This window comes from Poromitra crassiceps (assembly GCF_964638095.1).
Source record: "Poromitra crassiceps genome assembly, chromosome: 2".
NCBI lineage: Eukaryota > Metazoa > Chordata > Actinopteri > Beryciformes > Melamphaidae > Poromitra > Poromitra crassiceps.
The window spans coordinates 57846189-57871789 of NC_139624.1; the positions used below are offsets into that span (position 1 = coordinate 57846189).

Sequence of the window (25601 nt, forward strand, 5' to 3'; positions counted from 1 at the left end):
TTGCCACCACATGTATACTCCCTTTGATTTAGTGGCATCATTTGTCACATCATCGAAAAACATCATAATTCTAATTTGTATCTTCAATTGTTGGATCAAACGAAAACGCATCGCGGTCCAGCTAAGAGCAAGGCTGGTTTTCCTAGTTTCTCATTTTGGAGATATGGGGCTCTATTTTCCCACAGGCCTTAGGCGCAGAAACTGGCCTTAAACGCAAAAAAAACGCGCCTTGCGCCTGCCTCGGGAAAATAGCAACATGGTTTTAGGCGACCAAATGCGCTGTAGGCTAAACAGGCGTGGCGCAGTGGCAGAATAGGCCAGAATGGCCGTTTCGGCCTTAAATACCGGCCTAATGATATCTTCCCTCCTGGCATTAATTGAGCGCTTTGCGCTTTTGAAAACCAGGCCTATTCAGTGCGCCGCGGATATTCCAGGCACAGCTGCTCTGTGCCTCTGCTCTCTGCTGTGCCTCTGCTCTGCTGATCTCTCTCTCTCTCTCACTCCCTCGTTCAGACAGGGATGCACAAGTCCGATAGAAAAAAGAAGGTGTTGTACCGTACATAGTATAACAACAAGACAGTTTTTTCTAACATGACAGTTTTGAGCCCGTGACAGCGTGACATTCAGAGGCTGTTCCATCATTCTACCTGTGCAGTGGGGGACAAGAAAAGGCGAGAGAAAACGAGATCATTCTGCCCAAACAAATGTTCACTGCCTGGCTTCCAAAGGCACAAATGTGAAATCTCCCAGCATGCATTGGGCTACTCCATTTCGCTAATAAATAGCAACCAAATGAGCCGAAATAGATATAAAGGTAGATCTAAATAATGTGTAATGGTAACACAACCTGCAATTGTAGAACATTTCAATATTGGAGCAAATAAAACATCGAAATGAAAACCCCACCCTATGTGAAACATATATTTAGATGAGTGACAGTGTAACACGGTTCTACTGTCATGTCCTACTGTGATGTCCGCTCCAATAAATTGGCTCTACTTCACATTTTAGTTTTACAATAAAAACACATTTATGCAATGACTTTACATAATGTAGGCTATATTTATGTGCATCATCCTACCTGTGCAGCAGGGGAGAAGAAAAGGTAGCAAAACGATATCATTCTGGACAAACTTTCACCAATCTAATTAATCTCATCATAGGGATAGGCTATATTTTTCTAGCTGATGCGTTTAGAACATTCTTTTCACTTTGATCTTGCTATAGTGTAGCGTATTTACATGCTTGCAGTATTTAAACTGCAGTTAGATTGGTTTGAGAATAATATGGAATAATAGCCTATATATGGAGACTAGGGCTGTCACTTTTTCCCAAAATAAAGTTCGAACGAACTTTAATTGCCCGAAATTCGTTCGAATATATTCAAAGTTTTTTGGTTAATTAAAAAAAAAAAAAAAAAAAAAAAAATTCAGTCCAGGCCACCGGGCATCAGCCCGACGTGTTAGCTTGGACGCTCACAGTCACAACACTGCCTCACAAACTTGGCTGCATCCAACTCGAGACAACTTTTCAGACCCTGGAGACAATCTTTCTCAGAAGAGACTAACGCGACAAATCTGGAGACTTTTTCTGACATGGGATTAACATTACCAGCAAGCAGCAGTTGGTTAATTTTGGTTCATAAAAAAAAAAAAAAAAAAAAAATCGAACAGTCAATTTACATATCGAACACAAACCCCTCCCCCACATTCGAAGTTGCATTCGAATTTCGAATGAAAAGTGACAGCCCTAATGGAGACAGACAGAGGGGATAAAAGGGAGATCAGAGCCCTCGGCTTTTCTGAAGCCGGACTGGATCGCTCCGTGGAATTGGAGCTGAAAAGTGAAGCATGTGATTTGTTTACTGCACTTACCCAATGAGCAGAAGAGGCGTCGCGCACTGCCAGAATAGGCCAGAATGGGTGTTTCGGCCTTAAATACCAGCCTAACGCTATCTTCCCCCCTGGCGTTAATTTAGTGCTTAGCGCTTTTCAAAACCAGGCCTTATTCACTGGGCCGGCTTCCCTACCAAAGTCACACACAGACACACATGTGAAATCTCCCAGCATGCATAGAGGCTAATACATTTTGACAAGAAATAGCAACCAAATCAGCCTAAGTAGGCTAAGTGGTAGATAGAAATAATATTTATGTTAACACAACATGCAATTCTAGAACATTTCAATATTGGACAAAATAAAATGATAAATTCAAAACACAACCCTATGTGAAACATACATGTAATCCAGGTGGCATACAGTATATATCCATCGCAAATACAACGTGATATAGATGAGTAACACGGTTGTACTGTGATGTCCGCTCCAACAAGACTTAGCTTAGTTGACACGTACTTTTTCCAATAAAAACACATTTATGCCATGACTTTACATAATGTAGGGTATATTTATGTTGCATCATTTAGCCTGTGCTGTGATGTGCAGGAGCAGCAGGTAGCCTACAAGTTATAAAAATAAGCCTGTCCTGAATGAGCTGAGTGGGGGTGCTTGTTCACTATTGTGAAAGTTATGTGTTTACAACATAAAGATCATGGAAGTGGATGGTATCAGGAATGTCACCGATAGTTAACGTTCTATATTATAGGCTACAGGGAAACTGCATCAGCCCTGCTGAACAGATCTGTATTTGCCTGGCTGTGGGTTTTATTCAGGCTATGATCTGTGATATGCTGAGATATCCAAATTGGCATGAAGAGATGACAGCATGCAGCCAAAACCCGGACATGGATCGAGTGGATCGGAGCTTCGAAAGGAAGAATGTCATTGCGTAATTGCAGTTCACCAATGACCAGAGTTGTGCATAATTCTACGCTTAAAAGGCGTGGTTAAGTGGTTAACGCCGGGTGTAGCGCCGAGTGGAAAATATGGAATGCGCTGACCACGCCCACTAAATAGCGCTTGGCCTGGCGCTAAATGCTATTTTAAGGCCAGTGGGAAGATAGAGCCCATGGTTTTCACCCCAACGCTAATTGCATGCGATCACATAACCAGCAGGTTTAGAGGAGAGGTTATTTTCTTTTCTGTGTTGAGTGGTTGACTGGCTCTTACCATGCTGGGTCTGTTGAAGATGAGAACTTTGGAGGGTCGGTGAGAGCTCAGCTCCAAGGCCTTCTCCACCAGAGGGATGTACTCCACTCTCCTGCCTGGCTCGATGCCAAACGAGGCCGTCACGATCATCTTAGGCTGAGGAACACAGGGCCCACCAGGCGTGAATTTTGTGAAACTGTATTATACATTCCAGCATCAGGGAGATTTTCCTACCTTTATCAAAGATGGCGGCCAGCACCCCCATCCCCACTGATTTTAATTATTGTTCTTTCAACTCATGCTATATACAGTAGGTCAGTGGTTGTCAAACTTTTTTGGCTTCAGTACCCCCTTTCCCTGATTTCTGAATTCAAGTACCCCTCCTTTACCCGACTACAACATTTTGCTTAGAAAACTGCAAGAGAAAATTATAGCATATTATGATGCAATGAATGAATGATAACCCAAAGAATATAACATCAAATAAGAAATTGAGTGAGAGAGTTGCAATCAGTGCCTCCTGAGCAGATTTATGTTAACGTTTAATTTATTTTCATAATTTATTCTTACATTTTTCTATTTCCCCCATTTTCTGAAGTACCCCCAGTAGTACCTCCACATACCCCTAGGGGTATGCGTACCCCAGTTTGGGAACCACTGTGAGTAGGTTAATCTAAATCAGACCTTATTGAAATGCAGTGATACAACATGGGACAGAAATACCTTCATGACGATGTGAAAGCTATACATGATTTTTGCACAACACGTATATAGTAAGCTATAAGCTGCCTTCACATGATAAGCGATCTCTTCACTCACCTCGAGATAGAGCGGGGAAAGGTCAGCACTAAGTAGGTCAGAGTTTAAACAATTTGAACTTTGAGCGCAGCGCATGGTGGCAAATATACGGTGGCCCTGAAGTGCAAATCACAAATAAGAAAACAACGACAAATCAGAAAACACAACGACAAAGACAAATCAGAAAACACAACGACAAATAATAAAACACAACGACAAATCAGAAATCACAACGACAAATCAGAAAACACAACAACATATTACTAAATACAACGACAAATAAGAAAACACAACGACAAATCAGAAAACACAATGACATTAACCAAACCGGAAAAGGTAGGTACTCTCAGGTGACATGAATCGTCGCTGATTGGACGAAGGAACTGGTCCGTCCTTTTTGAACCGGAGGGACAACATGTTTCACTAGTTTTCTAAACATGAGCGCCACCGGTGAAGACGTACTTGCCGCTATTAAAGAATATTTTGATGCAGGACATGCATATGACGTGATACTGGATATGCTGTCGACAATTCACAATATTAATATGAGTATGCGTACGTTGAAGACACGTTTAAAAGAAGCAGGGTTGTATAGACGACTCAACTATTCTCCACTACCCGAGGTGAGGCGTGCCGTTCTGACCGAGCTGCAAGGACCTGGGCAACTGTTCGGCTATCGGACTATGTGGCAAGTTCTCCAACAAAAACACACTACGCGTTAAACGTGATGTAGTGATGAGGTTGTTGAAACAACTGAATCCACAAGGGACGGCTTTGAGAACACGCAGGAGGTTTACAAGACGTACGTATCACTCCATGGGTCCAAACTACATATGGCATGTAGATGGATACAATAAACTGAAACCCTTTGGCTTGGCCCTCTCAGGATGTATAGATGGCTTTTCAAGAAGAATAATGTGGCTCGTTTGTGGATCAACAAACAACAATCCATCTGTCATCGCTCACAATTATGTGACCTGCTCCATCATTTTGAGTCACATTGACCCCAAAACACATTTTGGGTTTTATACACTGTTGGAAAGAGGAGAATGTAAACTTTCTGGGGATATAGAAATTTTCTTTATACTCCAAAGATTGAGTGAGATACACCCGTTTATGTCTTGACTGTTCCCAAACTATGTTTTTGAGAAAAACGGCCTAAAAGTTTGACATCAATTCTGAAAAATGTATTAGAGAAATCATTCAAACATTAAAAAAAAATAGTTGTCACTACCACCACTACTACTCCTACTATCACAACTACTGCTACTACTACTACTACTACTACTACTGCTGGTGATTGATGATGTCATTCAAGCACTCAATGATGATGTCATCAGTGATGTACCTCAAGCAATTGTGATCGGTGAGTGATGTCATCAATTCTACTGCTACTACTACTACGCCCACACCTCAGGTGGGATTGGGCTGAAAATGTTTATGTGTTATGATCTGGCGAAGGTCATGGGAAGGTCCAGTTTGTTTCCAGGACATTCCAGGTGGTTTCCTGGAAGATCTTGGAAACCACCTTGAAAGTCTTTGAAACCACCTCCCCCAGGTCTGAATGGGCTGAAAATTTGTATGGCGGTGTGTTATGATCTGGGGAAGGTCATGGAATGTCCAGGTGGTTATCAGGAATTTCCAGGTGGTTTACTGCCTGGAAAGTCCTGGAAACCATCTCCCCAGGTCGGATTGGGCTAAAAATCTGTATGGTGGTTTTATGATCCGGGGGGAGGGTCAGGTGGGAGCTGATCTTCCCAACTGCAGAACCAGATATTTTTCAGCTACAAAATGACATACCATTATGATATGCCCCATGTTCAGAACATAACATTCACCATGTGGTATCAGATGGATTTACAACCCTACACACTTTCATTAGGCTATAGGCTATTATTTTGTTTAGCTAAGAAATTATTTCCTCACATTTTTGTGTCTCAGATGCTCTCTCTCGCTCTCTCTCACACACACACACGCACACACATACATGCGCGCGAAACCACCTGTTTTATAATCTCCTGTCTCTCTCTAACATTATTATAGGCTATTTTGCTGAAATCATTTTCCTCACATTGTCTCTCAAGATGCTCATGAACACACAAACATTTAGCTGTGATTTTCTCATGTCCATTGATTATCAGGAAAACACTATGCCTACTATAGTCCGGGGTGAAGCGCTAAGGGCTTCTGTTGTAAAGTTTGCAGTCACACTTGTAGGCTACCCGTGCTTTTCTCAGTTTAATCTGAGATTGCATTTCGCCATCGGGTCAGAAACGAGTGGTATCTTCCAACCCGCTCTCATCATCATCATCACGACCTTCATCGGAGCTAGCCCCCGCCCCCTGACAGCCCGACTGTGAGGTGGAGTGGCTGTCATGTCAGAGTCGCGCACCAGTCACCTCTCCCTCATCAAAAGCTAAGGGAGTGGTGAAATAATCTGAAATTAGCTGTCTAATTGCTGTCTGGTTGCACCTCTAACAGGAATTTAATTTAAAAGATGAGAAATGCCTTCATTGCGCAAATTCATGGTTACTTTAAGTCCTGTCACTTCACAGCCTGCCAAAACTGACAGATGACAAACACTCGCTTTTTCTCCTTTTATTTTTTTTACTCTGAGGACACTTTGCGTGTCGAAACGTAGTCTGCTTGTTGCACTTGTACATATGAAATTGCCTAAACTTTGACCGTGTGCTCCAGATTACTTTTTTCACGTGTTGACTCAGTCCCACTTCTGAAACGCACATACGAAAGGCACCTGTCTGGCGTGGATCGTCAGCTGAGGCGCAGTTTTCTACTCGCTTCTTTTATTTTACTTTTTCTAAAACACGCCAGAGGGAAATCCATACATCCATACATGGACATGATGACAGCTGGTCAAGATGTTGCTATGCAGAGAATCAATAATTTTAGTGGACGAACATGTATAGGAGAGGTTGGGAGAGGGAGGCACAGAGACAGAGGCACGGGCTCACCAGTTCACATCTCACCAGTTCCTTCGTCCAATCAGCGACGATTCATGTCACCTGAGAGTACCTACCTTTTCCGGTTTGGTTAATGTCGTTCATGTCTGTTTTCTGATTTGTCGTTGTGTTTTCTTATTTGTCATTGTGTTTAGTAATATGTTGTGTTTTCTTATTTGTCGTTGTGTTTTATTATTTGTCGTTGTGTTTTCTTATTTGTCGTTGTGTTTTCTGATTTGCGGTTGTGATTTGCACTTTAGAGCCACCGTACAAATATGATCGGTGCGCGATGCCAAGGGTAACGCTACCACATAGTTGGGAGGCATCGCTCTCCCTTATGCACCATGTTCATACGCGGGGGTGGGCCAAATTCTTCCGGGTCGTGTTAACACTTCCGCCGGTCACCGCGCAAAATATAAAACGTCAGAAGAAGACAGTTGTTTTTGTAGCGGACAGTGCAGGGGGTAAAACAAAGAACGTAGCCTACTACTTTGAGCTCGGTACACAGCAAGCAAGCGAGTATCCACTGTTAGCCAGGTCAGATAACGTTATCATCAACAATGAGGAGCACTTTCTTGTAAAACATACCTGGACTCCAACAAAGAAAGCTTCAGATGGTGTTCTCTCCTCCGAGCACAGCTCGAGCCACTTACGTCTATATAAGACCCCCATACGTTAACGTAACTCCCTGGAATGCGAGACTTAACGAGCCAGTTACATGGCGTTGCATTCTTAGACATTGCCGTTTGCTTTTATTTGGTATGTTACATACAATTGGCTAAATTATTAGTTAATTCAGAGTTAGATTATATTGGAGCAGCCAGCCATTTTCTTTTTATTTATTTTTTGCCAGAAGTCGTCACACGACCACACAACCGGGTAAAATGGGCGTGGCTACATAAGGTGAATAGGAAAACAACGGCACAGCGGGCGCAGAGCTGTTTTACCGCGGATCACGTGTGGGGGGCTTTACCGAAACAATAGGCATCTTTAAAAAAAATTACAAGCAGTGGTGGGGGTAACTCATTACAAAAGTAACATATTACATGTAATTTATTGCTTTTAGCAGTAACTCAGTAATATAACTTATTACCAATAGGATTTCAGTAATATTATACCAGTTACTTTGTCAAGTAACACAAGTTACAAATTGAGTAAAAAATAATAATTTCAAAGCACAATAAAGATACAATCATTTCCTAATCAAATGGTGTGTTTTTATGCAAATAACCACTATAGATGACAATAACAAAGGAAAAGGATGACAATTAGAATTTTGGACGGTTTACACTGAATTATTTCTCAGGATGATTCTGGGGTGGCAATGTCATTCTGCTACTGCTGTTATTTTGGTGAAAGTAATGCAAAAGTAGTGTAATAAGTAACGAGTTACTCTCCACAGACAGTAATATTGTAAAGTAACGTATTACTTTCAAATGAAAGTAACGTGCAATATGTAGTATATTACATTTTGAAAGTAACTTGCCCAACACTGTTTACAAGACAGTCTTACAAGTCAAATGGTTGAGTCAACAATCAGTCCGTTATTATGTATCCACCGCTAAGTGTGTGAGCTGATGATGGGGATTTAAAATGTATTATGCCACTGGCAATAGCTAATGTACTGTATTATTCCTTAAAATTTTCATTCATATAAAAAAATCTGTTAAGATGATCATCATCTACAAAAACATTCCCTGTCAAAATGTGAGTGGGCCATTAGCTCTTTGGTTTGCATCTAAAACAATCTCAATGGATGTGGCATGACCATTCATGAGCTTGTGATTGCTGGAGATGATATGAAAAAGCCATGCAAAGTGTTTTCCACTGTGCACTGCAGGCCTTCAGTGTTTCAGATGTTTTGAGTGACACATACTGTAACCAATGGCAAAAGAAAATTAGGGGAACAGAAACAGAACAGAAACTTGTGTGCCAGCCTTCAGAGAGCAGACGTGTGTACGCCGTGCTCCGCTCCTGCCTGCCTGCCTGCTGCTTGCTTGCTGTCTGTCTGCCTACCTCCCGTCTGCCTGCTGCCTGTCTATCTACCTGCCTGTCTGTTGTGGATTTACGACAATTTCGGGATTTTAAAGTGCTGTCCATATACCTTTTTGGGACCCTGGGTCCCTTTCTAGGGCATGTCGCCTTGTAAAGGATGTACTGACCACTTGCAAAAAATTGCAATTCTGGAAACTACTCTCTTTCATCTGAAAGATAGTGGGAATATCTCTATACTGCCTACTCTGTCTCAGAGAGCTGCATCTTTCAATGGACAGGCTGAAACTACGAATGCTAACAGTGCATTAGCCACCTTATCCTCAGGTAAGCCTCACACGCATGTTCCTGAAAACACTGCCTCCCAAGCTGTGATAAGCCTCTGCTATCTCGGAGAAACAACCTGTCCATTGGAATGTCCAGGGGGCGAAGCCGAAAAGGAGATTTATCTCCCACAAATTAGTGATCCCTGGAGCTTCAGAGACTGCCTCTTATCGCCCGGAAATTCGCTCAGCTACGGGCTGGCCTGCGTTAGCTAGTGTAGCCTCTGTTGCTACCTCTGAACAGCCATGGATTGCTGCGAGGGGGGGGAAGAGAGATGCCAAGAGATTTTCCCCTCAACCACTGATGTCACTAAAGCTGGAAAACAGATTTCAACCACTATCGGGTGGGCCTGTATCGACTGCTAACACGGATATTGAACCGGCCCATCGGCTTTCCGACAACCTAGGTAGGCCCAAAGCTAGGAGGCTTTCAATAGCTAGCAGGCCACAGCCTCAAATAACATCCTTGCTTATTGGAGACTCTGGTGTGAAACACATCGGTAATAGGAAAAACACCACTACTCTCTGCTTCCCCGATGAGATGATCTGTGACATAACGGGGAAAATTCCTGAAATCCTATCTACTCACAGCTCCGTAAACAAGATTACTTTACATGTCGGAGAAAATGACATTCTCAAAGAGCAATCAGAAATACTAAAACATGACTTCCTGGATCTGCTAGTGCTTTTGGGCTCCCTGGATATTGAAGCATTTATCAGTGGCCCTCTGCCCCCAATCGGACATAGAATCAACAATTTCACTAGAGCCCTTTTCCCACATGCGTACCGGAAAATTACCTGTAAGTCAATATCGGACATTTCCCTTCACACTTCGGCTCGCGCATGTGGGAATCTATCAGCGAATTTTCCTGTATGTTGGGGGGGCGGGGGGAGGGGGGAGCTTATTTGGGGGGTCGGCAAAACTCGAAATAAGTTCGCTTGTCAGTTGTCACACAATAAATCACACTCGTTTGACTTAAGAGCAGCGTCAAGCCGCCAGCGTAATCAACACAGCCGATTTCCCCCTCCCCTCTCTGCTCGAGAGCAGCAGCCACGGACAGACACAGCGAATGACACAGCAAATGCAGGAAGCGAAATGTGTGGAAGTAGTTTGCTTTGATGTGCGCGAATGATTAGTTGATGCACTTTGAAGAAGTTGGGATCCGTGTCTGAGAGAAATAGTTGCTGGTTCGATGTTTATCCGTTCACCTGCGTCGCGTTGAAGCAGTTTTTACAGACTGGCTTCATTTGATGTGTCCGGGGTTGCCTTCGGAAATCAGCAAGCTGACATACTGCTCTTATTAGGCTATCACAAGATCATTTCGCCAGTTTGCTTTAATGTGCGCGAATGATTAGATTATGCCCGCTGGAACATTAAGCAACGTGTGTAGGCTACTCCTCGCCCATGATTGAACGACCGCTGTCGCGGAAAATGACTGGAACCGTTTCCACTTGCGTCTCCTTAAGAGCATACCGCTCTTCTGACAGGGTCGAAACAGGTGAAATGTCGGGGACGACGGGGTCGCGCTTATACCGGCACGGTGCCTTTCTCACATGCAGGCATTAGACCACGTACCGGTCATTTTGCGGTACAAAGCGCATGTGGGAAAAGGGCTTAGGTTTCACTTTGGGCCTAAGTACATGGCTCTCAACCGTCTGTCCCCTGCACAATGTGAACTATATTGACAACTTCAACCTGTTTTGGAACCGCAAATACCTCTTTCGTGATAATGGAAAACTCAATAGAGATGGTGCGAGGTTGTTTACTGCCAACCTTATCTACAACATCAATCATCCAACATCTGATAACTCCAGGGCCAGGAATGCGCCCCCGCCCCCCCCCCCCCCCCTCCTCTCCACTATCTCCAACCCGGGACCTCACCGCGAGGTCACTCTGCTACCAGACGACACGTCTCATCAACAACAATCCTTGTTGCCACAACTCGAGGTCAGCCGACTAGACGAAACATCCACTGCCATGCATGCTATCTCAGCCCATTCCCCCCTCTACACCCCTCCGCCAACTCCCAGTTCATCAACAACCAACCATGACGTCTTCCTTCCAGGATGAAGTGGAGGACGCTGCCGCCTCCTCCTCCTCTCCTCCTCTCTGCTTCCAGGATGAAGTGGAGGATGCCGCCCCCTCCTCCTCCTCTCTGCCCTCCCCTCCCCCCGACCATTTTCCAGTAGACTGAATGCGCTGGTTAGTGCAGGACTAACACTGGTTCCTCAGTCCCCCTGTCCAGCGGTATATGGTCGAGCCAGCCCCCTGCTACACCCTCCCCCTCGTTCTACCCCCCCGACCTCAACGCTGGTCCACCCACAGCCCCCTCCCTTACATCAGCCCCTACCCCAAGTGCCGACCCCAAACCTGGCCCCCCCACAGTCCCCTCCCTTACATCCCCCTCCCTTACTGCCTCCTACCTGCTCCCCGCCCCCCAGAACCCACCCTCTCTCCACCACGCTCTACCCCAAACCTGGCCCCCCCACAGTCCCCTCCCTTACATCCCCCTCAACCCCCTCCCTTACTGCCTCCTACCTGCTCCCCGCCCCCACCCACCCTCTCTCCACCACGCTCTCTGCCCCTCCCCCAAGAGCAGTCCCCCAAGCGTCGACACGCCCCACCCCCGCCTGTCCATGAGCCCCTCCAATCTGCCCCCCCCCCCTCCGTGGTCCAAGTCTGCTCTCAGCCGGTCCACAAGCGTCGACCAGCCCCCCCACCACCCCGGCCTGTTCCGATAGGAACAAGGTCCCACAGCAGTCTAGCATTGAAACTGTCTACGGCGTAAATACTGACTTCCATTCGATTCCTGTCTTGATTTCATATAGACATAATACTTCCCCCTCAACACGATCTGTCTCTAAATCAGACTTAATCTCCATTCCCCTTGTAAAGCAAACGATACAAGTTCCAGGCTCTAAAAATATTAAAGCCGCACTCCTTAATGTTAGATCGCTGTCAAATAAATCTCTCCTCATCAGTGATCTGATTACCAGTTATAATCTGGATTTAATGTTCCTCACCGAAACCTGGCTCGATATGAATAACAGAGTGGCTGTTCTGTCCGAATCAGCACCGCCTAATTATAGCTTCATTGACACTCCCAGAGCTGATAAGAGGGGGGGGAGTAGCGATTGTCTTTTCTGATATGTTTCAATGTAAGCAGGTAACATTTGGAGACTTCTCATCGTTCGAATACCTTGCTGCTATTCTGAAATGCTCAACTACTGTTTTACTGCTGAATATTTATAGACCACCAAAATACTCAGGCAGCTTTCTCGTTGAATTTGCTGATCTACTCTCCTTAATTTTCATGGAACATGACTGTATATCTATTGCTGGGGATTTCAATATTCATATTGATAACCCCAATGATAATTTTGCCAAAGAACTGAATATCTTACTTGACACTTTTGATCTGTCTCAACATGTTTCAGGGCCTACTCACAACCGAGGCCATACCCTGGATTTAGTTATTACTAGGGGCTTTAAGTCCTCTTCTGTGTTGACTATTGATGTTGCATTGTCTGACCATCTTTGCATCTTTTTTTAAATGGAAATCTCCCCTGAGATCATTAATAGGTCACAAACCGTTAAAAGACGAGACATTAATGCAGGCACCAGCGCGCTGTTTATGGCGACATTTTCTTTATCTCCTCCCACATCAGCTTCTGTCAATGACATTCTCGATAACTTCAATTCAACAATCCTGAATGCTATTGATAGCATGGCGCCTGTTAGGTTAAAAATTAGGGCTGGCACGGATCAGAAAACCCACGGATCGGATCGCGTGACGGATTTTGAGCCACGGATCACGGATTTTTCGGATCAGCAAACAAATATATATATTAGATTTTTTCTCTCAAAATTTGATTTTCGATTAGATTTTTTTAATACTATTATAATTCTCTAACCATTTGTTGCCCTGCACAGCTCAAAAAATATTTTTTTGTCATAAGTGACACAATGTAGCTTTTACTCTGAAGGCAGAACGACCCAACTTCCTGTTTTAGGTGGCACTGCTATGCCTAACTTCGTGGCTGTTGCTTGCACCAGCCACATGACACGGGTACAGACCTACAGACCAGACCGCAGGTCAGTCTGGAAATATAACGTTGATGCTACGTTAAGCTACTCAGTGGCCCCACGTGTTGTTTTGTTGTTATGTGTCCTAAGGCAACATTTCACCGTCCGGTGATAATGTGTTTGTGAAACGTGTGTGCGCGCGTGTGTGTGTGTGTGTGTGTGTGTGTGTGTTGTGGCTCTCGTTATCTGACTTGTGCAGCCCGCAGCACGCTGATCGCATTCCTGTGCTTTTTCAGAGGTGTTGAAATAAGTTTGTGTGACGCTGTCTTTAGTAGCCACTAGCCACAGCCTTCAGACATACTTTACAGCAGCGACAAGGGATGAGGAAGCTCACTTGTGCTTGCCATGATTATGCCTGTCTGTGTCTGGCTGCGCTGGGCGTTCTCATACACTAACGTTAAACGTTAAATGAAACGAAAGGGGGGGGGGGGGGGGGTCCGCGGACCATTGACGTTCCGAACCGCGTTCCGAACCGTGGGGGCTGATCCGTACGGGTCACGGATTATCCGTGATCCGTGCCAGCCCTATTAAAAATGCTGCTGGCACCCTGGCGAAATTCTGCATCCGTTAGATGCAAAAAGAAAGATTGCAGGAAAGCTGAGCGTAAATGGCGGAAAACTAATCTTCATATTCACTATATTTACAAAGAAAGCCTTCACTCCTACAACCTCGAACTGAAAAGGTCGAGACAATCGTTCTTTTCCGATATCATTAACAAAAATGTGAACAATGCACGCACTCTATTTGCCACAGTTGATAGACTGACTAACCCGCCTCTCTGTGTAGCACCTGAGTTTCTCTCTACTGTCAAATGTAATGAGTTTGCTGCCTTTTTTACGGACAAAATTATTAATATCAGGCAGGCTATTAGTGGCTCCACACCAAGAAATGCTGTGACATCATCCTAGCTCGATAAATGTGTCCCAGTTCAGCATTATCGACCACGACATCTTAGAGGAAACTGTGCAAGGCCTTAAATCATCTTCATGCTGTCTCGATACCCTTCCAACAAGCTTTTTTAAAAGCGTTTATAACTGTCTGTCGTCAGACCTATTGCAAATAGTTAATAGCTCCCTTTTGACCGGCACTTTTCCTGAGTCCCTGAAAACTGCAGTTATTAAACCCCTATTAAAAAAGCGTAGCCTTGATGCATCGGTAATCAGTAACTACAGACCAATATCTAATCTCCCCTTTATAGCCAAAATAATTGAAAAGGTTGTTTACCTACAACTCAATAGATTCCTAACCTCAAATGATCTCCTAGATAAACTCCAATCAGGCTTTCGCCCCCATCACAGCACAGAAACCGTGCTTACTAAAGTCATAAATGACATTAGAATGAACTCAGACACAGGCAAAAATTTGATTCTAGTGCTACTGGCGCTGCATTTGACACTGTTGACCACTCAATTTTATTGGACAGACTGGAAAACTGGGTTGGGCTATTGGGTACCGTACTCCAGTGGTTCAGGTCCTATCTTCAAGACAGGAAGTACTTCGTTTCCATTGGCAATTACACATCTGACCTAACTAGGATGACTTGTGGGGTGCCTCAAGGATCCATTATGGGGCCCGTTCTCTTCAACCTTTATATGCTCCCTCTAGGACTAATTATGCAAAAAAACAAAGTAGACTATCATAACTACGCAGACGACACTCAGTTGTATATAACTCTTTCCTCAGCTGACTATGCTCCCATAGAATCATTGTGCCAGTGCATTGATCAAATAAATAACTGGATGTGCCAGAATTTCCTACAGCTAAACAAAGACAAAACAGAGGTGATCGTCTTTGGTCCCAAAGAACAAAGGCTTAAAAGCACTGCACGCCTTGAGTCTCGATCCCTGAAGCCTAAGGATCAAGTCAAAAATCTTGGCGTTATTATTGATTCCGATCTCAACTTTAACTCCCACATTAAGTCAATTAGAAAATCAGCTTTTTATCATCTTAAAAATATAGCAAGAATTAGGGGCTACATGTCCAGACAGGATCTAGAAAAACTAATTCACGCCTTCATCTATAGTAGGTTAGACTACTGCAATAGCCTTTTCTCTGGTCTCTCCAAAAAAGAACTTAGGCAACTTCCGCTCATTCAGAATGCTGCTGCTAGAGTTCTAACAAAGACTAAGAAAGCTTATCATATCACCCCAGTTCTTAAGTCCTTACACTGGTTGCCAGTGTGTCATAGAATAGATTTTAAAATACTGTTATTAGTCTATAAATCACTTAATGGCCTAGGCCCAAAATACATAGCTGAATTGCTCCCACGCTACGAACCGTCTAGACCTCTTAGGTCAGCAGGGTCCAGCTTATTAACTGTCCCTAGGATCAAATCAAATCATGGGAAGGCCGCATTTACCCACTATGCTTCTGCTAGCTGGACCAAATTGCCTGAAGACCTCAGATCTGCCCCAACTTTACTTACTTTTAAAAATAGACTAAAGACTTTTATGTTTACTGTCGCTTTTAACTGCTGACAGCTGTTTCTCAATCACTATTATACAATTGGTTAAAACATAGATGAATGCAATTACTGCTAAAAGCTGCAGGTCTGGGGGATGGTTCCGTAATACGGATATACTCACAAGAGGGTGAGGTGATGCGTCAGGAGGGACGCACGCGTAAGGGGAGCTTAAAAGAGGACACCGTACCCAGACCTGAGTTTTATGTGTGTGTAGTCATGTTTCTTATATAGTATGTCGGGGGACTAAATATAGATAAATTGATTTATTCTATTATGCAAACCCAATCCTGAAATCCAATCCCAATCCCAATCCTCTATAAGTTTTTAGCTCTTTTTGCAACTGCTGCGCCTGTTGCTTAATGCACTTTTATACAATTTTTTTAAGTTTTGTTGTGATGCTTTTAAATGTCCATTTTATTCTCTTCTTTTATTTTCCTGTCAACCATTTTATGTGAAGCACTTTGAATTGCCTCTGTGTATGAAATGTGCTATACAAATAAACTTGACTTGACTTGACTCCCGCACACGGTCTCTAGAATATATTTTATTGGATAAACAGACAGTTCGGTCAGCAGACCTTCATCAAGTGTACGGTCTGCTGACAGAAACGTCTGTTCATCCAATCAAATATATTCTCCAGAGAAGGCGAGACAGTGTGCGGAGGTTTCTGTTCTACTGGTTGTATCTTCCTCTGACGCACCTGTCACACACTTGGTTATGCAGAGACTTTATTCACTATGTAAAAGAAAATGAGGTGAAATGATTACCTCTGCCATATTATTGTCCTGCTTCTTATAAGAAAACAAAGAACAATGGAATCACATTACCTGTCATCAGTACTTTTTAAGAGTCCCCATCCTATAGACCCTTTTCACAGCAACTGTTTTGAGGTGGTAAAGCAGGAAGTAAAGCAGGTGTAATCAATGCCACTAATGATGGTCCCATTCCATTTAGGTGTGCCAGTGCCAGGGCCCTCATTAATGTTATAGGTTACACGTGCTTTACTTCCTGTTTTACCACCTCAAAATGGTTGCTGTGAAAAGGGCCTATTGTCTAAGTCTATCAGCCTACTAACGTCACACCTCAGAAACCGCTTTTTCTAACCTTGGCGTGACTGATGCGGACGGAAAGCTCTTTGGAGGCGAAGCCACCGAAGATGAGGCTGTGGGGGGCACCAATCCGGGCGCAGGCCAGCATGGTGAACATGGCCTGGGGCACCATGGGCATGTAGATGACCACCAGGTCTCCTTTCTGGACCCCATTCTTCACCAGGACTCCAGCCAATCTGGACACCTGAACCAAGATACAAACAAATGCAAAGAACACTGACAAGTATGGATATTTAGAAGGTCACAGTTTTTTTCTTCTTCTGAGTTCCCCCCATTTTCTCCCCAATTGTACTTGGCCAGTTCCCCCTGCTGCCCCGGTCGCTGCCCCACCCCCTGTGCCGATCTGGGGAGAGCCGTAGACATACTGTACATGCTTCCTCTGACACATGTGCAGTTGCCAGCCTCTTCTTTTCACCCGACAGCGGGGAGCTTCACCAGCAGGACGTAGCATGTGGGACGATCAAGCTATTCCCACCAGTTCCCTTCCGCCCCGAACAGGTGCCCCGACCGACCAGAGGAGGCGCTAGTGCGGTGACAGGACACATACATATGGACGCCCGAGCAAGCTGGAGGTAACACGGGGGCGCGAACCTGTGCCCCTTGTGTTGGTAGGCAGGGAATCTACCGCTAGACTACCCGGTTAGGGTTAGGGTTAAGATACCAATATGAACTGACAGCGATGTTGAAAAGAGACGTGTTCACAGAGTAACCTCTCCTGCTTGTTTTTAACACATTTTGGTTATATGTACCTTTGAGGTTTGTAGCTTTAGTGTTGTTCTGGTCACACTGATTCATAAACATCCTATCTGTGTCAACATGAAAATCAATCTCAACTGGGCCACTTCATGCAGCAGTGTAAACGCAGCCCTTGGTATGTTAACCTGGTTCTGGAGCTCTCTGAACGTGATGATCTGCTTGGTTCCAGTCACTGGACTGTCGTAAATGATGGCAGGTTGCTCTCCACGACCACTCTCCACATGGCGATCCACTGCATTGTAGCACACGTTCAGCTTCCCTCCCACAAACCTGTTACAGGACAATCATCATCACTGTGCTGTAGCAACAACACATTAACAGTGTGATTTCAGAGTTCCCAAATTGGGAGAGAGAAGAGGGGAAAAAACATTTTACATATCCTTCTGTACGCATGTGCATGTGTCTTTACCAATATACAAAATTGGCCAAATAATGTATTTGTTTAATAAAACATTAAAAAGATTATACATGTCATCAACAGTGCAGAGGAAGAAAGTGTCAGACATTTTTGGTATTTTCTTTCCATATAAAGAATATCTCACTAACGTTAGAGAAGGGCAAGAGAATACTCGAAAATACTCAATCTCATCACACTCAGGGGGGAGGCCATAGAGGACGGGGAGCATTTCACCTACTTAGGGAGCAACAGCAGCAGGGATGGAGGAGCAGACAAGGACATAGAGCTACACATTGGTAAGGCACAGCAGGCATTCAAGATACTCTGACAATCTGGTTATCAAACCAGCTCTCTAACAACACTGAGCTACAGTATGTATCTTCAATAATACCAATGTGAAGACTGTCCTGCTCTATGGTTCTGAAATGTGGAACACCACCAAGGCACTCACAGGCAAGATACTAGCCCCAAAGTGACCCTACTAGTGTACTCTGTATATATATATATATATATATATATACACAGTATATATATATATATATACACAGACTGCTTTTAAATGGTTGTTTCACGCAGCAGTATCATTTTAACCGCCCCGGCTAAATTACTGGCTTCCGTAGGAGGACTATCATCTTCGGATCTGCAATCGGACGTCGGAGACGGGTAGGAGAGCGTCTTGAACAGCCGTTCCCCCCTATTGCCTTATGGACCTGAGTGTGACCCTGGGGCTAGCAAGATACAGGTGTTTGACAACAAATGCCTACGCTACATGCTAAAGCTATGGTGGCCCATCAAGACCACGAATAAGGAACTGTGGAGGAATACCAACCAGGAAAACATAGCTACCACAATCCAAAGAAGAAAGTGGAAATGGATAGGTCACACACACCCTGAGGAAGGACACAAATAACATTACAGCTGACAATCCACAGGGAAAGAGGAAACAGGGTAGGCCGAGAGACAGAGATGTTCCACGCTTCAAGACCTAGTAAGATGGGACGAAGCAAAAGCCCGGGCTCAAAAGACCGTGAGATGGTGAACTCTGGTGGATGCCCTATGGCCCTAAATGGGGTAAAGAAGAGGTTTAACTCAGTGTGCTAGCTCAGGGTTTTACAGAGGAAGTAGTCTGGAGTCATTTCCACCGCTTCTGGACCTGGGGGTGTAAAGGAATGCGCAATGGCAGGAACCGGAACCTGTTTGCCAGATATATGTGCGCCACAAAAATCTTCCGTGTGGCTAACATTAGCTAGCTAGAGCCTGATAACACGGGGTGACATGGTACATAAAACAAAACGTTGATGCAATATGGCATCGCTGCCTGTTCGTGGCGACTAGTTATCATACACAACTCGAATCTGTTTCAATGGGGTAATGATAAAAATGTGGCACGTATCTGGTTTACATCTTCTGGTTCCAGTGTCTAGGGTGGAAAGAGGAAAGAGGTGTACTTCACAAGAAATGGTGATGCGAGGCTCTGCTGAAGTGATCCTGAAAGCTGTAGTTGCTCAAATGGCCACCTGAGGCTGGACCCGGAATGGAGTCGTTGCCATTCACCCCCATGTTAAAATGCCCCCACTTTGTAACAGTGATTATTAAAGGTCCCAATTCGTGCAGCTGTAACCTCTTAAAAACGTGTGTCTCTGGTCCATAAAACATGATTCTGGATTAATTTGTCGAAAAGATAGCAACCCCGTTTGTTGTGACGGAGTTCTCACTTCCTCATCTCGTCGCTTCCCAAGAACGGTCTGTTTCTATAATATATTCAGAACTAACAGTTCCCATTGGCCGCTGAGGGAGAGCCCGCCCCAGGCTCCCAGCGGCCAATCAGATTAGCGTCTGTGGACCAGCACGCTAGGTTGCGAGTTATCGTTAACTTAACAGTTACTACACTAAAGAGGACATCTCAAAATGCCTAGACTTACCGAATGCACCTCTGCAGTTGCTGGATCACGTACAGTTGGCATCGCTCCAGCTAGAAGTGTTAATTTTGTGGCTATAGACAAAATGGTGCAGGTAGCTTGTGTGAGAGAGACCCGCGCAGTATGCGTGAGGAAGCTTGTGACGTCCCGATCCCCCGTCTGGGCAAACGAAGCGTTTGGGGGTGTGGCTTGGAGGAGACTGCTTGAGAGAGCTGTATCCACCTTATTTTTGAATGCCCCACTGTAAAAAAAGAATCGTGGGTAGTGGGTACAAGGTCCGGTTTAACGTGACTCATTGTTGCCGCTTGCCATTTCCTTTGTTATACTCTGGCTGCAGACCCGAATTATAAACCGGAAGCTGGAGTCCGTTATAAAAGTTATAAATATAGTCACGTTATAAACAACTAACCAACGCTGGAGGTCCGTATGGAAACTCGAAATGTGTGTTACTCGAAATGGTTAAAAGTTAAATCAATTTGGTGGCGTTTTACTGCCATGTAACATAGCTAGCTAGCCGCTAACATTAGCCACCACAGTTAGTAGCCGACTACCCACAATGCATTACGTTATCCCAGCACCCGAACGACACGGCTGTAGAGCAGAATGGCTCTGCTGTAAAAGGGTAAAATCCTCAGACGTTTTTTTTGTCGGGGGCTGGGGGGTTATCTAAATTGGTTACACCGGAAATAGAACCCATCGTTAACGTAAGGCAAAATGGCCGCCAAAAATAAGGTGGATAGGGACAAATCCAACTGTGGCAGTTCTGAGCTTGTGACCACTCATTACAGGGAGGGCTGACAGCAGTATATATGCATTTACAAGTAAAAACAGCTTTTGCACGGAATGGGACCTTTAAGCAGAATGGACCGAAACACAGTTTTGGCCTATAGTAGGCCTATATAGCTAATTTCATCTTTCATAACAACTGTACGGGGGTGAATTTTTAAGGTCGCCTGTCCAGTTAACCTCGCATCACCAGGCTCTTCTCGGGGAGAAAGAGCCTGGTCTCCGTTTACAAGGAATTTTGGCTCTTGACCTGTTTCCGGCCTAGACCCCGCCCTAGACAGGAAACAAGCAGCGGAAACAGAATAAGAAAAAAAAAAAAAAAAAAAAAAGATGGACATACCGAACAACGTTTTTGAAGAAGTTCTTGTAGAAACATCGCAGATTCACAATATCACATATTTTAAGCAAATACAGAAGCTTTGCATCAGACAATTAATCGAGGAAAGAGACGTTCTCGCGTGTCTACCACACAACTTGCTACTACAACTACTATACAGCTACTATACAACTTGTGGTGTTGTTCTTTTTATCAGGCTCAAGCTAACGTAACCTCGCCGCATCAAGCTAACGGCAACAAAGAAGTGTTTTGGCGCACTTGTTTCCGGTACTGTTTCCTGTTTCCTTGGTTTACGCCCCAAGGCCAAAAGCTGTATAAAGCGTGCCCAGACTATGTCCAGTGATTACGCAGCTTGCCGATCACGGACCAATAGTACAGCTGCAGCTCTGGGAATCCCCTCGTCTCATGCCATCTCGCGTGAGGTGCGCAACGACCCCAAGATGGCGACAGACCCCTTCAACCATGGATGTGCTTCAACACAGCAGTTCAAAAAACAACGGTAGGCTACGTCCATATACAGTCAATGGTTAAGTCAAGTAAGTCAAATCACAGAAGTAGACATGCTTTCCACTTTGCCTTTCAAGGCTGTAGAAGTGTATAGACCTTATTCGCTAACCCTGGACGGCACCGAATTGTTGACATACCGTCCTGCACGCACAGCACTGCAGCTGACAACTAGTAACAGCCTTATTGTCGTTTCTGTTCCATTACAAAATAGCTATGGTAATGACAGCAATAAAAACCCCACAGTTGTTGTTTGTATGCTGCCGTTAATGCCTGTAATAAATAAACAAAAGAACGAGGTGAACAAACTTTGCTGTGAGGAGCTGTCAGAAAGTTTCACCTGTCTCTCCCAACTATCCACACATCTCCTGTGCTGCTGACGTATCCCCAGTCTCGCTCCCTTCACGTCTGTGGACGGTAGAGATAGAAACAAACCACAGGGACTTTATTGCTGTCATTACTACAGCCACGTGTAACGCAGGTCACCATCCGAACACAATTGGAACGATACAGGTAATGCTAACAGCGGCTAGCTTCCTATAAACGCTGCTCCACATACTGTAGGCTGTCACTTGAGAGCTGCAGCACTATGTCGACAATATGGCGGCGGTGGGCGTGCCCGTACGTGAGTGACGTCAATCGAATAAGGTCTATTCAGATAAGAGCATGTGCACCGTGCAAACAACACACAGGTGCACTGTAGGCTACTTGATAAGGCAGCATGGCTCCAGCTCACTCTGATGCTCTGCATATGATAAAGAGCAGCAGCAGGCAGGTGGAGCAGATGGTGTCTGGGATCTCGCTGTTTTGGAAGCCAGTGAGAAGTGTCCTTCACTTTAACATTACTGTAGTACCAGATTCAGAGAGCCACTATTTCCCACCAGGCAAGATGGTGGGAATGACTCAAAATAAGTACCCCCCATTTTTTTCTGTTTGTCATACATCATTCCTATGTGGGCTGGCATGCCGCCCCCCCCCAAATAAAACAACAACAACAACAACAATTAGTAATGAAAACATGTTGCCTACAGTTCCCCCACTAAAAGAAGACAGCAGGGTTCCCACATCCATTTGTTATTATTATTATTTGGACATCATCAGATTCAGGGATTTTCTTGTTTGGTGTTTTGGGGACATACTGTATACTGATCATGGGCGGGGGTCGCGGAAATACTCAGTAAAGTTATTTTGAGTTGAGCAAACACAGCTGCATTTGACGATTGAACTTGGCAGACGTTTGTTTTTTCTTTCTTTGACTTTGGAACTTACCAGTTTGGGAAAACTGGATCGTCAACATGCAAAGTTTTCCTCCACGGTTCAAACCAGTGAACACCGTGTCCCACTTCAGCCCAGTATTTGTCGGGGTTGTCCCTGGCTGAGGCGAAGGCTTGGTTGTACGGCGTGTCGGACACATAGTTTCTACACTGAAGGACCAAATGCTTCTTCAAGACGATGTTAGCAGCCTGTGCCTGTGGGCCTGCTCTCCCCTCCCGCTGTGCACTAAGTGTCCACAAATCTCTCCACAATGTCCTCTCCAGCTGAAGAGACGCGCAGTGATTCCGGCGCAGGAAGACGTGTTTTATTTGCAAGTGCATCGTCGCTGTATATAGTGCGTTTCCCGCAGGTGACGGTGACGGACTTCAATTCTGGGCGAGAGCCAGCTCCTTCCTTGATCCAGGACTGGCCAACGTGAAGTGGGGCCACCGAAGGGAGAGAGCTTCTAGCACAAAACTGACAACACCCTCAAGGAATGCGAACTATGAACTGGATGTAGTAAGTCGATTCACGATAAGCGTAATTACGGTAATTGCCTTGAGTCTAAAGGATCATAATCGGCATTTCTGTCTGTGTTGCTGCACAAAAGATAAATTGGCGATTTCCATTATTAATTCAAACATAAAGTTTGGAATTACTGATCAAGGTCCTCTTGAAGCCATCATCCTCAATCAGTAGGTGGACTCAGTGATGTGGGGGCCCGGTTTTAACTTGACAACAAAAACATTCTAAATTGAACCCCCGCTCACTTCCTGTTCCAGTGTTTGCTATGGACATAAACGAAAAAAAACATTCAAGTGCAGGACTGACCATTCCGTGAAAACCGTCTATACAGCTGAGCGGCGAAAACAAAAGTAACATGTCGAGTGAATATTTCTGCAGCTTGCCGAATGCTGAGAAAAAGGAAGTGCTGTGGGGTTGCGCTCTGGTGAAAACCGTCTACTCTATAGGAAAAACCGTCTAAGGACATGTCCCCCCACTCTACATGGGTAGTTTTGCTGATAATAATAATAATAATAATAATAATAATAATAATAATAATTATTATTATTATTATTATTATTATTATTATTATTCAATATTTTATTTTCGTGGGTGGCATGGTGGTGCAGTGGTAAGCGCTGTCGCCTCACAGCTAGAATGGGTCCTGGGTTCGATTCCCACCTGGGACGCTGTGAGCGCTGAAGGCAGGGCCGGCCCGCCCATAATGCGAACCAAGCGGCTGCCTAGGGCCCCGGGAGTTGGGGGGCCCCCCCCCCCCCCCAATTTTTTTTTTTTTTTTTTTTTTTTTTTTAAATAAACATAGGCTATAATATTATAGGCTGTGTGTGGTAGTTAAAACATAGGTTGACGTTTATTTATGTTTGTAGTTTAAACAAAAACATAAATACTGTAGGCTACATACAACACAAAAGGCTGATATTTACCTTTTGTCGCCACCTGGTGAGTAAATATATATGTAACTAAAACCATTAAAATTGACAACCGGTCCTGCATGTATCTACCGGTCCTTGGCACAAAAAAGGTTGGGAACCCCTGGTTTAACTGACCTGGCAACCCCTATGGCTGCTGGGTTCTACACGCTTGCTTGACACTGATAGGGCTACAAACGAGCGTCATTGTCATGTTTGTTTGTTTTAAATATTCTTCTAAATATGGCTAAAAGTCCAAAAACGTCAAATTTTCTTCGGCGCTGCCCTAGCGGGCAGCACCGAGAGTCCCCTCCTTACAGCACCCCCTACTTAAAAGTACTTCCAGCGCGGATGCCCCCAAACCCCCGCCCCTGGGAGGGGGCCCCTGATCTATATCCTGCTTAGGGCCCCCAGATGGCTAGGGCCGGCCCTGGCTGAAGGAGTGTGTGCCCGTCCGCATGTCCTCGAGTGCCCGCCGCCCGGGTGGGGTCGTCAAAAGGGCCTTTCTGTGTAGAGGTTGCATGTTCTCCCCATGCCCCCTGGGGGTTTCCTTCAAGAACCCCTTCACCAAAACATGCAATATCCTGCAACCAGGATAAATAAATTAAAATTAACACTAATGGGGGATAAAAATGGGATAAAAAAATAGTTTTTTTTGTTTGTTTTTTAATATAGCCTATATACTTTTTTTGTTTTCATTTTATATAGAACAATATACGAACAAGACAAGCTCAAACACAAGAAGTGGAATAGCCCACTGTAGCCTGAATGAGTAGCCTATAGGGAGACCATGACAGGGGTTTTAATATAGGTAGCTACATTACTTTTCAAAAGATTAAAAATAAGTTTACATTTGTTCTGTTCTTGTCTTCTGTGGGGCCCTCTGGCTGCAGGGACCAAGGCAGTCGTTTACCTTTGCCTGATGAGACCCGGACCCCATCCTCCCTCCTCAAAATTTTTTATTTTCTTTTCCAGCATGGCTCCTGCATGCTGCAGCCGGGCGTGACGAAAACAGCGCTCATCTTTTACCTCAGATTGATTTGCATTCTACTGCGTTTGGAGGGGGATGTAATTCACAATCTGGTTTCATGTAGGCCTACAATATCGTCTGACTATAATCAAAGCCTTGACAGTGAAATAAAAGATATACCTCCCTCCTCTCATCCCATGATGCAATGTGTCCACTGTCCAGAGACTGAGGTCTCAGTAAATCACGGTCGCCTCCCCCAGATGCTGCCAAACTCTTTATATTAGGATGCTATTGGCAGAATGTGTATCATTTAGTAGCCTACTCCCTCCCTGGCACTGGCCACAGAGGTGCACTGGGCGCTAACTGATAACTGCTAGCATGGATGGATTATTGAATGGACCAACCGGGCACAGGCCCAGGGGCCCAAGAGCTCAGGGGGCCCCTGAGCAGAGCCTGCCCTGATAC

General features: G+C 44.7%; 1 protein-coding gene across 1 annotated transcript in view; it reads right to left on the reverse strand.

Annotated features, from left to right (window-relative positions):
- The window catches only part of acss3 (acyl-CoA synthetase short chain family member 3), a gene marked incomplete at its 5' end in the record, with an annotated part of 101391 nt that extends 78317 nt beyond the window's left edge, over positions 1-23074 (reverse strand). The window contains 4 exons of the mRNA XM_083662602.1: positions 3069-3203; positions 16776-16964; positions 17662-17806; positions 22749-23074. Of these exons, the coding sequence (XP_083518728.1) occupies positions 3069-3203; positions 16776-16964; positions 17662-17806; positions 22749-23074 (795 nt within the window). The remainder of the gene's footprint in view (positions 1-3068; positions 3204-16775; positions 16965-17661; positions 17807-22748) is intronic.
- Positions 23075-25601: the final 2527 nt, after the last annotated feature.